A 12147-nucleotide genomic window follows, 5' to 3' on the forward strand; every position below is an offset into this window, starting at 1 on the left:
CTACTCTCTGGAACCTGTGCTCATTTGCTCTCTCCCTTTTCTTTTCTAACAGGACCAGTATGTTTTCCTCAATCAGTGTGTTTTGGACATTATCAGATCCCAGAGGGACTCAAAAGTAGATCTCATCTACCAGAACACAAACGCAATGACAATCTATGAAAACATTGCCCCAGTGAGCACGTTTGGGAAGACAAATGGTTACATCGCCTAATTCCAAAGGAAAACCTTTCTGGAGTTAACCAGAACATCACACCCACAGCAAAGGAAAATGCCCCGATGTTGACATGTTTTTATATGTCTAATAACTTAATTCTTTGTTCTGTTTTGTTAGAACTAACTTGAGGGCGTGAAGCTGCACACGTAAAACATGACCGATGAGAAGTTGGGGCTGTCGGGGGCTGTGGATGGGTGGTGAGCACATCAACTGTATTCCTGATTACCAATGGGATGAGTTCACTTTTTGTTTTTTCTTAAGAATTACAGAACACCAGGAAAAGTGAGCTGTGATTTTCTTTTTTTTTCAAAATAGATTCTTTTTTTAAAAAAAGACTATTTTATATGATTCACATGCTAAAGCCAGGATTGTGTTGGGTTGAATATATTTTAAGTATCAGAGGTCTATTTTTACCTACTGTATCTTGGGATCTAGCTGATGGAAAGTACATAATTGTGGATGATGATCATGTAGGGAGGGGTACGTGGTGCCTCTTCTGCTTGGGTTTTCTATTTGAACATGTGCCTTTTCTGAATTATGCTTCCACAGGCAAAACTCAGTAGATATCTATATTTTTGTATTGAATCTCATAATTGGAATATACAAAATATTTAAACAGTAGCTTAGTATCAGAGGTTCAGCCTTCTCAGTAACATTCCTGTTGATCAGAGGAGGCCCTTGCCCCACTTCCCACACCCCCATTTTGTGCTTTATTCTCTTTCCTTTCCCTCCCAGTTTTCCCCAAAGACACCTCTGTTGGCTACATTTTCAGCCCCTTGGTTGAGTGAGCGTGGGAACTAAATATCACCCTGAGAATCTCTGGGGGGGGCGAAGCAGAGGGACCCTATAGTGATGTAATGTCCATTTCTTCTCCCTGCGTTGTTTTTTTTCTCAATTCTGTATTTGTTAAGAAGGATTATTTAAAGGTGCAATATGTGACTTAGTGATTCATGAGGCTCTAGGTTTTTAGTAACGTTTTACTCAGGTTGGCAATTTATGTGTCTGTGTGTCAGTGTATATGTGTGTGTGTTTTTAAAAGTGTGGCGATCTGTGAACACTTCAGTGTGAAAACAGTGTCAAATCAATTCCTCCTTCCTCGAAGTCCACTGGCTTTAGTTTGTATCTGCAGTGACACATATTGGTATCTACTGTATAAATATATACTAAACTCTTAAAACAGTCATTCCTTTGAATTGAGGTGTACAAAGTTTGAATTTGTATCAAAGGTGTAATTATTATTTTTAAAACCTCTTTTCACTATACTGCTGCTGTAATTACTTTGATTTTTTTAATGTAGATTAATTTTTTTTTTTTTTTGCTTCAGGTGTGTATCCACCAAGAATTTCAGAATTTATGTGGATTTATTTTATTGGTACATAATCTGTCAACTTCTCAAGGCATTAACATGAAAGGATTTGTTTCTTTTTATTTTATATTGTGGCTCAGGTTATATTTTGAAGAAGTTTGAGTTTTCCTCCAATAGGAATGAAGTATACAAGGTTTTATGAAGGAATTACGAAGTCCCTGGAGTCCTGTGGCTGTTTTCCACAGTAATAAATCCTGCTGTAAACTTAGGACACTGTGTCCTATTGAAAATGAGAGCGGGGTCTTCTCTGAGGGTCCCGGTCACTGTTGACCTGTGGGAGCCCCTCTCCTGACCCTGCCGTGCTCCTCAGCTCGCCGGCACTTTGCTAACTGACTGGACGTGGTCGTGGGTGTTTAGGGTTATGAAGGGTGAACCACAACGTACTGAAAGCCCTTGATTTGGTTCAGAGGGTTCATGCTATACGTCTTGTCTCCCTTTCCCTTTGAGGTACTTAAAGGATTAAAAGGAGAGGTGGTGAAAGTGGTGTCACGTTTTGGGAGAACCTTACTTTCCAAATGGAAATTGCACTTTTTGCTGAAGCCTTTGCTCTCTTTGGTAGTGTGAGGCCCTTAAAGGAGTGGGTTGGCCAGGCCATGTTGGGCCCTCTTGACTCAACTTCGGAGGGGCCTTTGGCTCTGTAGGTCTGAATCAGGGAGGCCATGCCGTCCTGGGGTGTTGAGTGAAGCTGGGTTTGGGCAGATTGCTTCCAAACCTTCACGCTAGTCTGCCCTTCAATGCATGCAGATCTTGGAGAGTTCCCTAACTTCATTTGGAGGCCCTGTTCAGGCAGCAGTTCTGTGGGCCACACCCTTCCCCACTCACAAACCACTGTGATGGATGCCTAGGTGTCAAATCCCCGTAGATGCTCTGCCCTGTCCTGCCACATTGGCTGCCATGGAGAAGTCGGAGGGAAGAACTCGGCTCTAAAAATTCCTTTAAAAGATTAAAACAACAATAATTATAAACATATTGTATAAAAACACACAAAAACAGAAACCCTCCTCTCCTCCATTTGGTACAAGCTTGGGAAACGGGCAGCAGCCCCACGAGCCACTCTTGGACGTCATTCCCACTCCCGGGAGGAAGGCTTGTGGTGGAGAGGTCTGGATTCCAAATGGGCAGGTCACAGGAAGGTCATGATACTTCTCTGCATCCTGAAGAGGGCTGGGGACAGGGCCAGTGGGGGTGGTGAGGGTATTTATAGCACAGTGATTGAAAAGGGAAGATTGATGTGTAAATATAAAGGACACATGGGCTGGGGGTTGGTCATAGAAAAGAGAAGGTGTTTTTGAGCTCCTTTTCCAAACCCTCCAGGAACAATAAAGTAGAATGTGAGGAGTCCAGTGGAATTGAGGGGATGGTGTGATCGCCATTGCTTAATATTTGACAGTTGCTTACAGGAAAGCAGTCAGATTAGTTGAAAAGACTAAAGATTGGTGGTTAGTTAGTTTGAGGGATATGGCCCGCTGATTTCTTCTCTCAAGAGCAAGGACCTTTTGCCTCCAAAGTCAAATCTAGTGACGATTGGCACCAGAAGGAAATGACATTTGGGGTCTGTTCACTGTGGCCATGTAGTGACCTCCAGCTAGACTGTGGCATCATTGACTCCACTGGATTTGGGCTCCATCAAGTCAGAGGCTCCTGGGGGATGGGGGCCAGCCATGCAGCTGACTCACGTTCGCTTTTCATCTGGGATGGAAAAGCCTGGTTTTCTGTTGAAATGCTTGATTGCGCTTATTGAGCTAACACGTCTTGGTGACTGATGCTGATTTGCCTCGAAAGTTCTGAGTTTTCAGACTGTGTAGCAGCCGAGTGTTCCACATACTGTAGCTGTTCCCCCTGGGGGCACATACGGATAGGACGTGTTGATGTGGACTCTAAAACTGTAATTTTCTTGTAACTATTTTGGAATGATGCATATTTCTAATGTTTGTTATACTTGTACAGAGTATTGCTGTCGGTTGCTTTTTTTGGTTTGTTTTTTAAGGAAAAAATGGCCTGAAAAAATTTTTTAAAAGGACTTACAAATACCAAATACAAAAAATGTCAACACATTGTGCTTTGGTTTGTTTCCTTTCTTTCCGTCTTTACTTTGTGTCCACACCATTTCATCTACCAAGCAGCTTACCCGCCTGCATTCAACTGGGGCATCCTTAACAAAAACAGGTTTTCTTTGGGGATTTTCCACATTGAATTAGTTTATCAGGGCTGCCATAACAAAGTACCACCGACTCGGGGCTTAACCAATAGACATTTGTTTTCTCACAGTTCTGGAGGCTGGAAGCCCAAGATGAAGGTGTCAGCAGGGTTGGTTTCCTCTGAGGCCTCTCCTTGGCTTGTCTTCCCTCTGTCATCTCATGGTCTTCCCTCTGAGTGTCAGTGTCCTAATCTCTTCTTATAAGGACACCAGTCATGGGATTACAGCCCACCCTAATGACCTTATTTTACCTTGATTATCTCTTTAAAAACCCTGTCTCCAACTATATCCACATTCTGAGGTACTAGCGGTTAGGACTTTAACTTGAATTTTGGGGGGACATAAGTCAGCCCCAAACATGCATCCAGGGTGATTAAGTGAAAAGGAGACTTGGAAGAAGTGGGTGTGCATCCAAGATGGGACTGTGTGTGCTCTCAGAGGGTCAGATGTGTGGGTCTGCAGACGGATAGACACCCACTTGGTGGTGGCACACATGCCTTAGGCAAGTCCCCAGGAGTTTTAGAGGGTTTTCTCTTAATGGATTTGGGGAATCCCATTACGCCTTGATGCACACTCTAAGCAGACTAGGATGATTTTGTTTTGAGATCTCTCTTGTTCCTCTTGCCTGAGACAAATTAATTAGTCCCTTCAACAGAGATGGATCGAGTGCCTACTGTGCACCAGCCACCATACCTCAGTGCCTACCATGCACCAGCCACTGTACCTCAGTGCCTACTGTGCAGCAGGCGCTATACCTCAGTGGTTGAGGATTCAAAGGTGAGCAAAATGGGCCAAACTCTCTGCCCTTATGGAGCTCACGATATGGAGCCAGACAAACAACATGGGTGAATAAAATCTTTATTATGTTTGTGAAAATATGGAGAAAAATAGCATTTCACACCCTGATGCCCCAACTCGTCATTTTCACAGGACAGGCAGTGTGGTTACACCGTGTCAGGAGGAAGCTCTCTGCAATGTTCTCCATACAATCCCTGCTCTGGGGGAAAATGAAACAGAGAGACTGTACAGCTGCAGTGCACGCTTCTCCGTCCCGTCCGGGAGACTAAGATGGACGCAGCGGAAGTTCTGCCCATAAGAAGTGGACAGTCCAGAGGGAGGGGCCCGAAACATGTGTGATGCAAATGCAAAACGAACCCCACAAAATACCAGAGGAGGCTTAAAGGAACAGGTCACAGGGATCTCAGAAGAATGAAGAGGGGTGGTATCTGAGCTGAGTCTTAAGTGGAATTTGAGCAGGAGGATAAAAGGTGGGGAAGGTTTGGGGTGTGGAAGCGCGTGCTTTGCCTAGAGAATGGTGAGTGCTTCCCAGTGACTGGAATCTGAGCAGGCGGGGAGGGTGCGGTGAGGCTAGGTGAGGTGAGGCTGATGACCCTGAAAGGTAATAGCTCTAGGGTTCTGTGTGTTGTTGACCGAAACTGTCTAACCTTGAAACACTATACCAGGCATGTGCGTGTGTGCATGCAGACATACACATATATGCACGTGTAAAGACAGGCACAGATACATAAATACACACACACAATTTTACCTTCACTGTTTTCTTTGGAAGCCAGCCCTGGTGCTCTAGTGGTTAAGATTCAGCACTCTCACCACTGTGGCCCGGGTTCATTTCCTGGTCAGGGAACCACACCCCCCCATCTGTCAGTTGTCATACTGTGGTCGCTGCATGTTGCTGTGATGCTGAAAGATCTGCCACTGGGACTTCAAATACCAGCAGGGTCACCCATGGTGGAGAGGTTTCAGTGGCACTTCCAGACCAAGACAGACTAGGAAGAAGGACTTGGCCACCCGTTTCCGAAAAAATTGGCCATGAAAATCCTATGAATAGCAGGGGAGCATAGTCTGATAGAGTGCTGGAACCACGTGAGAGGCGGGCACAAAAAGACGGGGCAGGGTCTGCTCTGCTGTACACAGGGTCAATAAGAGTCAATAGTACTAACAACAAGAATTTCCTTTGATGGAAACTGCATGGTGGTCACAAGGGTGACCATGATAGGGTGGAAGGAAGGACACCATCAGACTCTTGGCTGGTTAGTAGGAGTAAAGGACATAATTGACCACACAGAACAGCACTTTCAGTGGGACACGTTTCCCTAGCCCTTAGGTCACCCCAGGTTCTCGGTGGTCATCGACAGTGGGCAGAGCAGGCAGGGTCCTATCAGAGCTTTCCAGGAGTTGGCCTTGACCTTCTCTCTCCCTCTCCCCTCACTCCCTTTCTTTTTCTCTCTCTCTTTCTCCCATCCTCCTCACCTCTCCCAACCATCTGGAGACTAAAGCTAAATGCTGGCCTGCTTTCCAAGTACTAAAGAGCTAGTAACAATTCCAGCACATTCCTGAGTTGTCTACTGGGAATTACTGGGTGAAATAAGATCAGTTTTCTAGGCACGGCATCCCTCAGTATGTCCACATCTGCCCAAGGTCTGTTGCTGTATATACTTTTCTGATCAGGCAAAAAGCACAGATCTGGAGCATATCACAAATTAATTATTACAGACAGAAATACTCCCCTGACTGAGGATAGAAAGTATTTTGCTTTTAAAAGGATGCTTGTGGATATACTGTGGTACAGAGAATGGTATGCATCCAAAAGTTAGGAGGCCCGAGCGTTAGTTCTTCCCTACCCAGAGTGACTGAGTGGAAATCACAGAACCTTTCTACTTTTGATAAGCATTAGGTGGCAGAGAGCTGAAGGTTGTCCAGAGTGTTGGGAGTGCAGCATCTGTGGGTTGTTGAATACACAGCCCTGCGTGCCTGAACAGATGTGGGCACGGGTTGACGTCTCGTTAAAGCTATTAACTTAAAAAACAAATTCGCCTGTTATTTTATCCTCAAAATGAGTTTATTCAAGAACAGCCAAAAGAATTGTAGTTTGGGATGTGCATGCTATGGCAACCCACAGGCAAATGTGGAAAACAAAGGAGGGGAGCTGCCTTTATAGAGAAAAAGTAGGAGGTCGGGCTGTTCTAAAGGTAAGTCCATTGGGGGAAAGTAACAGCTCAAGGTGACAATAACTTCTCATTGGCTGGGCTGTGGCTGGGTGGAGAGAGAAGTCTTCCTTCAGTAGTAAAGTCGTTTTACTTCCTGTCTAAGATGGGAGCCTCCATTTCTTCCTGTTTGGTGTAATTGATCTTGTGTGCTAAGACATGAGAGCTCCCCCTACAGGCCTTCTCAACTCCATTTAACTGAAGTTTTTAAAAATTGATTTCCACAAAGCTGAGGAAGTTTAGAGACTTAGGTCCCTCAGAGGACATCTTCCCATGGGTGTTTTGAGCCCCAATGTCATCTGGCCATCACACCTTCAACTGGAAAGTGTCCAGGGGTCCACCCTCATGTCTTGGACCCTACTGCTCAGCAGTGAGGGGGCTTGAGGGTAAGTTCAGTAAGAAACAAGGTGACAGGTAAATTTTCTGTACAAATGAATTTGGTTATAATTTTGATGCAATAATATGCTGAGACATGCAGCATATTGCCTGGGACCTATGAAACACCCAATAAGTGGTTGCTATTCATTTATCAATTTAAATTTTTATGGATCACCTACTGTGGGCTGGCAGTGGGCTCTGGGTATGTACATTTGTGTACAAGACTGGCATGATCACTGTCCTTGTGGAATTTAAGGGCCTATGGGAGAGACAGGAAATTAAAAAAAAAAAAATTGAACATGTATTGCTGACACATTGCAGCTAGAATGAGAAGGCAGCCGTGGAGGAAGTGGACAGAAGGGACAGAGTGTGCCGACACCCTGAGGCAGGAAGGAGTCTGGCCCTTTTGAACAACAGAAGACTGCGGTCCCTGGAGCATAGCTGGAGAGGGAGCTGAGAGCACAGTATGAAGCCAGAGAGGGAGTCAGGGGTCTGATCGTGTCAGGCTTCATAAGCCACAGTAAAGAGATGGGACGTTAGTCTATGAGCAGTGGGAGGCCATCAGGGTTTCCAAAGGGAGTGTTTTGACTGTGCTGGTCACTGTGTGGGGAATGGATTGTAGGAGGGAAGACTGGAAACAGGGAAAGCTGTCAGAGGGTCTGGTTTAGCAATGGTTTTGGAAATAACCGATGGTAACTTGGTGAGGTTGGTGGCAGTAAAGATGGAGAGATGGTGAATTGGAGGTATATGATGACGGTGGGCTGATGCCCTCCCCAGCTTTCTTGTCTTTGACTCAAGACAAGGTTGTGCAATTTGCTTTGGACCGTGGATGTGGGCAGAAGTGACAGTACCATTTCTGAACATAGACCATAAGGAACTTTGCTTGTTTTGTTCACCCTCTTGTACCTCAACCACTGCCATGGAAGGAAGCTCCCCTGGGCAGCTGCTGCCCGATGAGCCTGGGCCCAGAATGAATACCTGTGGAGCAGAGCTGTCCCAGCCAAGCCCAGCTGGGCTCTACCTTGGAGCAGAGACACCTGGCCCAGCCCTGCCCAGGTTAGCTGGCCCCTGGCTGACCTGCACGTCCATGACAATAATTTATTCCTTGAGAATCTATGACTTTGGGGTCATTTATTATGTAGCATTTTTGTGGCAATAACTAAAACACTTAGCTTCACAGCAAGTAATTGGTAGAAGTGGAATTGAATCAACTCCAATGCTTGGATCCTAGTCATCGCTTTCAACAGTAGATGATTGTATTTAAAACAGTCAATTTCTTAACACAGAAAATTAGGAGCAGAACCTGGAGATATCTATCACATGAAAGAAAACAGTCAGGTTTTGCCCACACGTGTACCCTCGAGGACTTCGCTGAAGATCGTGATGTAGTTAGCGCTGCTGGGCTTGCTGCTCAGAGCCATCACTTGGGCTGGGGGAACAGATCAACAGTCTTCATGCTCTGATTCAGGCCAAAGTTCTCCCAGAGTCTTCTGCATCCACTATGGGTTTGGGGGAGGCAAGCGGATGCAAGTTGTTAGCTGTGGACTTTTTTAAAAAAACAGGCTAACGTGAAAAATGCCCCAACATTCAAGTGTCTTCTGCTCCTAGCACTTAGTTTGATGAAGACTGCCAGGTACAGCCAAGAAACTGAGGCTTCGTGGGAGATAAAAACCAAAGATCACCTGTGCTCTTAGAACACATAAAGCTTAAACGAGAAAAGCAATTTATAGAACTACAAGGAGAGAATAATCTCATTAAAAATTAGGAAAATGCATAAAAGAAAGACAACTCCAGAATAATATAAGGGTGGGATTTTACTTTGTTTCTGCTTGCTTAAATTTTTAAATTTCTCTCAGTGAATATGGCATACTTATTAAGAATAGTTAATTAAGAGAGCCTGCCCCATGGCATAGTAGTTAAAGTTCAGTGCACTCCACTTTGGTGGCCTGGGTTCACGGGTTCAGTTCCCCGGTGTGGATGTACACAACTCATCGGCCATGCTGTGGTGGTGACCCACATACAAAATAGAGGAAGATTGGTACAGATGTTAGCTCAGGGCCAGTCTTCCTTAGGCAAAAAGAGAGGAAGATTGGCAATAGATGTTAGATCAGGGCTAAGTTTCCTCAGCAAAAAAAAAAAAATTAATTTAAACCTTAGCATTTTTTTCTCCTTGACTCAAAAAATAAGCTATGATATTTTTAAATATATTTGTTAAGTTTTACAAAGTTCTTTAAAAAGAATGTGAATTCACTTTTTTGGAGTACCTCCTGTTTCTAGCAGTTTGTTAAAAACGAAAGTTAAGTTTTGGATCTTAGGTTCTGAGCTATAAAGCTGGAGGAAACAAGGGACTACCTTCTTGCCCCTGGCTGTGTGTGGGTCTGCCAGGGTAGAAGGCTGGTTGGCATCTGGGGACCAGAAGGCTTAGGAGGCAGGGAGAATAGAGGTTTAGGCACTGCTCCCCAAAGTTCTGACAGCCCTCCCATCCCTTCTGGGATTTCACAGTTCCCTTCCGGGCCGAACGTGGAAGATCCCTGGAAGCTCTGAGAAAAACATGAGACCGTAGGCTTTACCCATTACACCCCATCAAAGTCACTTTCTTGTAGGAGTTGAGCAGCAGTTGGGTGCGTGCAGCAGTTTTGAATGTGGCCACTAGATGGTGCCAGAGGACCGTGCTGAGGAAACAATCCTTGAGGTTGCGAGAGGGCAATGGAGAAAAGAGGATTGGAAAAAGAACCAAGGTGTTGAGAGAAGATGCCTAAAAATCAACAACAGGGCTAAGGAAGTGCCCTTGCCAGCAGTCGGTAGCTTTTTCCCTTGTAATTTATCATATAATATGTTCACAGTAAAAAAATTTAGGAAATTTTGATAAGAAAAAACAAGAAGAAAAAATCCTATGTAGTCTCCAACTATCAAGATGGCGCCCAATGATACTGCTTCCTGGTCTTCACACCCCCCTGTAGTCCCTTCCCACATTGTACCAGGTTTTGTCTGTGTGACCAACAGGATACAGCAGAAGTGGTGGTATGTTGCTTCCGAGATTAGTTTGTAAAAGATTCTGTAGCTTCTCTCTCTCTCTCTCAGCCCTATGAGAGGCCCACCTGCTGAGAAACTGAACCTCCTGCTAACAGCCAAGTGATCTTGGAAGCAGATTGTCCCAGGCAAGCCTTCAGATGACTGCAGCCTGGCCGACAGCTTGACTGCAACCTCCTGGGGACCTTGAACCAGAACCACCTGGCTAAGCCACCCCCAGATTCCTGAGCGTCAGAGACTGCTTTTGGCTTTGGGCTCAGATGGACCTGGTTGGTGTCCTAGCTGACCAGCTACTAACTGTGATACTGCAGACAAGCCACTCCACCTCTTTGGGCCTCTCGTTCTTCTTCTGTAAGATGAGAATAATAAAAGCATTTACACCTGTAAATGAAATAATGTGTGCAAAATTCATGGTTAACTGCTAGCTGCTTCTTTATATAGGCGGAGGCAGGACGTTCCCTTGGAGTATATGTCTTTGCTCTGAGAAGTTGAGTGCCCTACTTAATAATGCAGATGTCGTGAGTGTAGGAGCCTATTATTATTACGTCTTTCCCGAGGCAGAGCACAAAGTGCCTCTCCCCTTGGTATGCACAATTTTCATACAGAGCAAGAGGCTTTCTGGGAAGGAAAGTGCTGAGACTCCCTAACTTTTGGTCTCTGAGATTTGCAGTTAAAGAAACCTTTTTGTTGGTTCAGGGTGACATTGACCATGATCCATCAGTGTAAAAGAATATTAAAGAGGGAGCCCCCCATGAGGGAATGGGGTATCTGTGTTGGGGATGCAGGTTCAGCATTGGGGCGTATATGGGAAGTGCATGTTGCAGCATGTGCCTGGGGCTGGAAGCCCCTCTGGATCCAGCCATCCTGGACCATTGTGTTTTGGGGGAGCAATAGCTGAGCATGGGAGGGTGAACAAACAGAACTATGGCCTGGGAGTTCTTATCTGGAGTCTGGCCGTGGCACGGCAGGGGTCTAGGCCTGCAGCAGCAGCACTGCGGCAGTGAGTGGCAGACCTATGCCCATCAGATTATGCAGGACCGATGATGCGGCAATGACCAAAGACAATGCCTGGTCAGACTGTTAATTTTCTTCCTACTGGGTCTTCGGAAGCAGGAGTCCAATAGATTGAGTATTCTTCAGAAGTTCTTGGGTGGTTGGAGATGGATATAGGATCCAGAAGTGTGTGAGAGATAATGGACTTCTGCTATTAAGGCAGATGTGGCCTAGGGGCCATTAGTTGGGCAAATAAAAGATGTGATTTAATTTGTATTTTCCAGATGGTGAAATAGATCGCATGAGTTGGGTGAACTAACTGCTGTTATAATAAATAACTCCCAGATCTCAATGCCTTTATACCTATGTCGCAGTTTAGTGTGGTTGCCACCATTCAAGGACCTACGCTGGTACAGGTTCCACCACCTTTAGCCTCTCAAGGTCATCCTGAGTGTCACCATCCAGCTAACAAATGAGGAGAGAGACAATGTGTGGGAAGTTTCTATGAGCCAGGTTTGGAAGCGACATATATCATTTTTATCCACATTCTATTGGTTGGGAAATAGCATTTTGCTGTGTACCCAGGAAGAAGAGAACTGTGGATATTGGTGTTCTGGTCAGGCCAATGGATAAGGTGCTTAGCATGGTGCCTGGCACATGGTAGAGATTCCATAAATGGTGGTATCCTCCTCCCTTCCAGAGCCACCTGGCTGGGGAAGGAGTAGTTGGGAAAGAAAAGGCCTCTGTTTTCCTGCACTGGCATGGCGACCCAGCTGCTCCTGAATGTCTTGTTTTATGGATATAACAGAGGTACTGGGAGATGTCGAGTCCTGGTTTTGGTCCCAGTACAGTCACAGGAGCAGTCTGCAACTGCAAGTTCTGGCTCATCAGCAACTTGCACATTTACTGAGGATGTGTTCTTGCAGCCTCTGATCATACCTTTAATTACTTATCTGAAGCTCCT

General features: G+C 45.3%; 2 protein-coding genes across 4 annotated transcripts in view; one reads left to right on the forward strand and one right to left on the reverse strand.

Moving 5' to 3' along the window:
- Positions 1 to 3634, forward strand: part of PTPRJ (protein tyrosine phosphatase receptor type J) — a 164073-nt gene extending 160439 nt beyond the window's left edge. Inside the window, exon 25 of the mRNA XM_070563877.1 lies at positions 53 to 3634. Coding sequence (XP_070419978.1) covers positions 53 to 211 — 159 coding nt within the window. The 3' untranslated portion in view covers positions 212 to 3634. The remainder of the gene's footprint in view (positions 1 to 52) is intronic.
- A 4760-nt stretch (positions 3635 to 8394) lies between these two features.
- The window catches only part of LOC139074335 (ubiquitin carboxyl-terminal hydrolase 25-like), a 126228-nt gene continuing 122475 nt past the window's right edge, over positions 8395 to 12147 (reverse strand). For all 3 annotated transcript variants that reach the window (XR_011523851.1, XR_011523847.1, XM_070563880.1), the window contains one exon: positions 8395 to 8659. Coding sequence is in view for 1 of the 3 variants with exons in the window: in XM_070563880.1 (XP_070419981.1) it covers positions 8581 to 8659 (79 nt within the window). In the remaining 2 variants the exon portion in view is untranslated. The remainder of the gene's footprint in view (positions 8660 to 12147) is intronic.

The sequence above is a fragment of the Equus przewalskii genome, chromosome 11, assembly GCF_037783145.1.
Source record: "Equus przewalskii isolate Varuska chromosome 11, EquPr2, whole genome shotgun sequence".
In the NCBI taxonomy this organism is placed as follows: domain Eukaryota; kingdom Metazoa; phylum Chordata; class Mammalia; order Perissodactyla; family Equidae; genus Equus; species Equus przewalskii.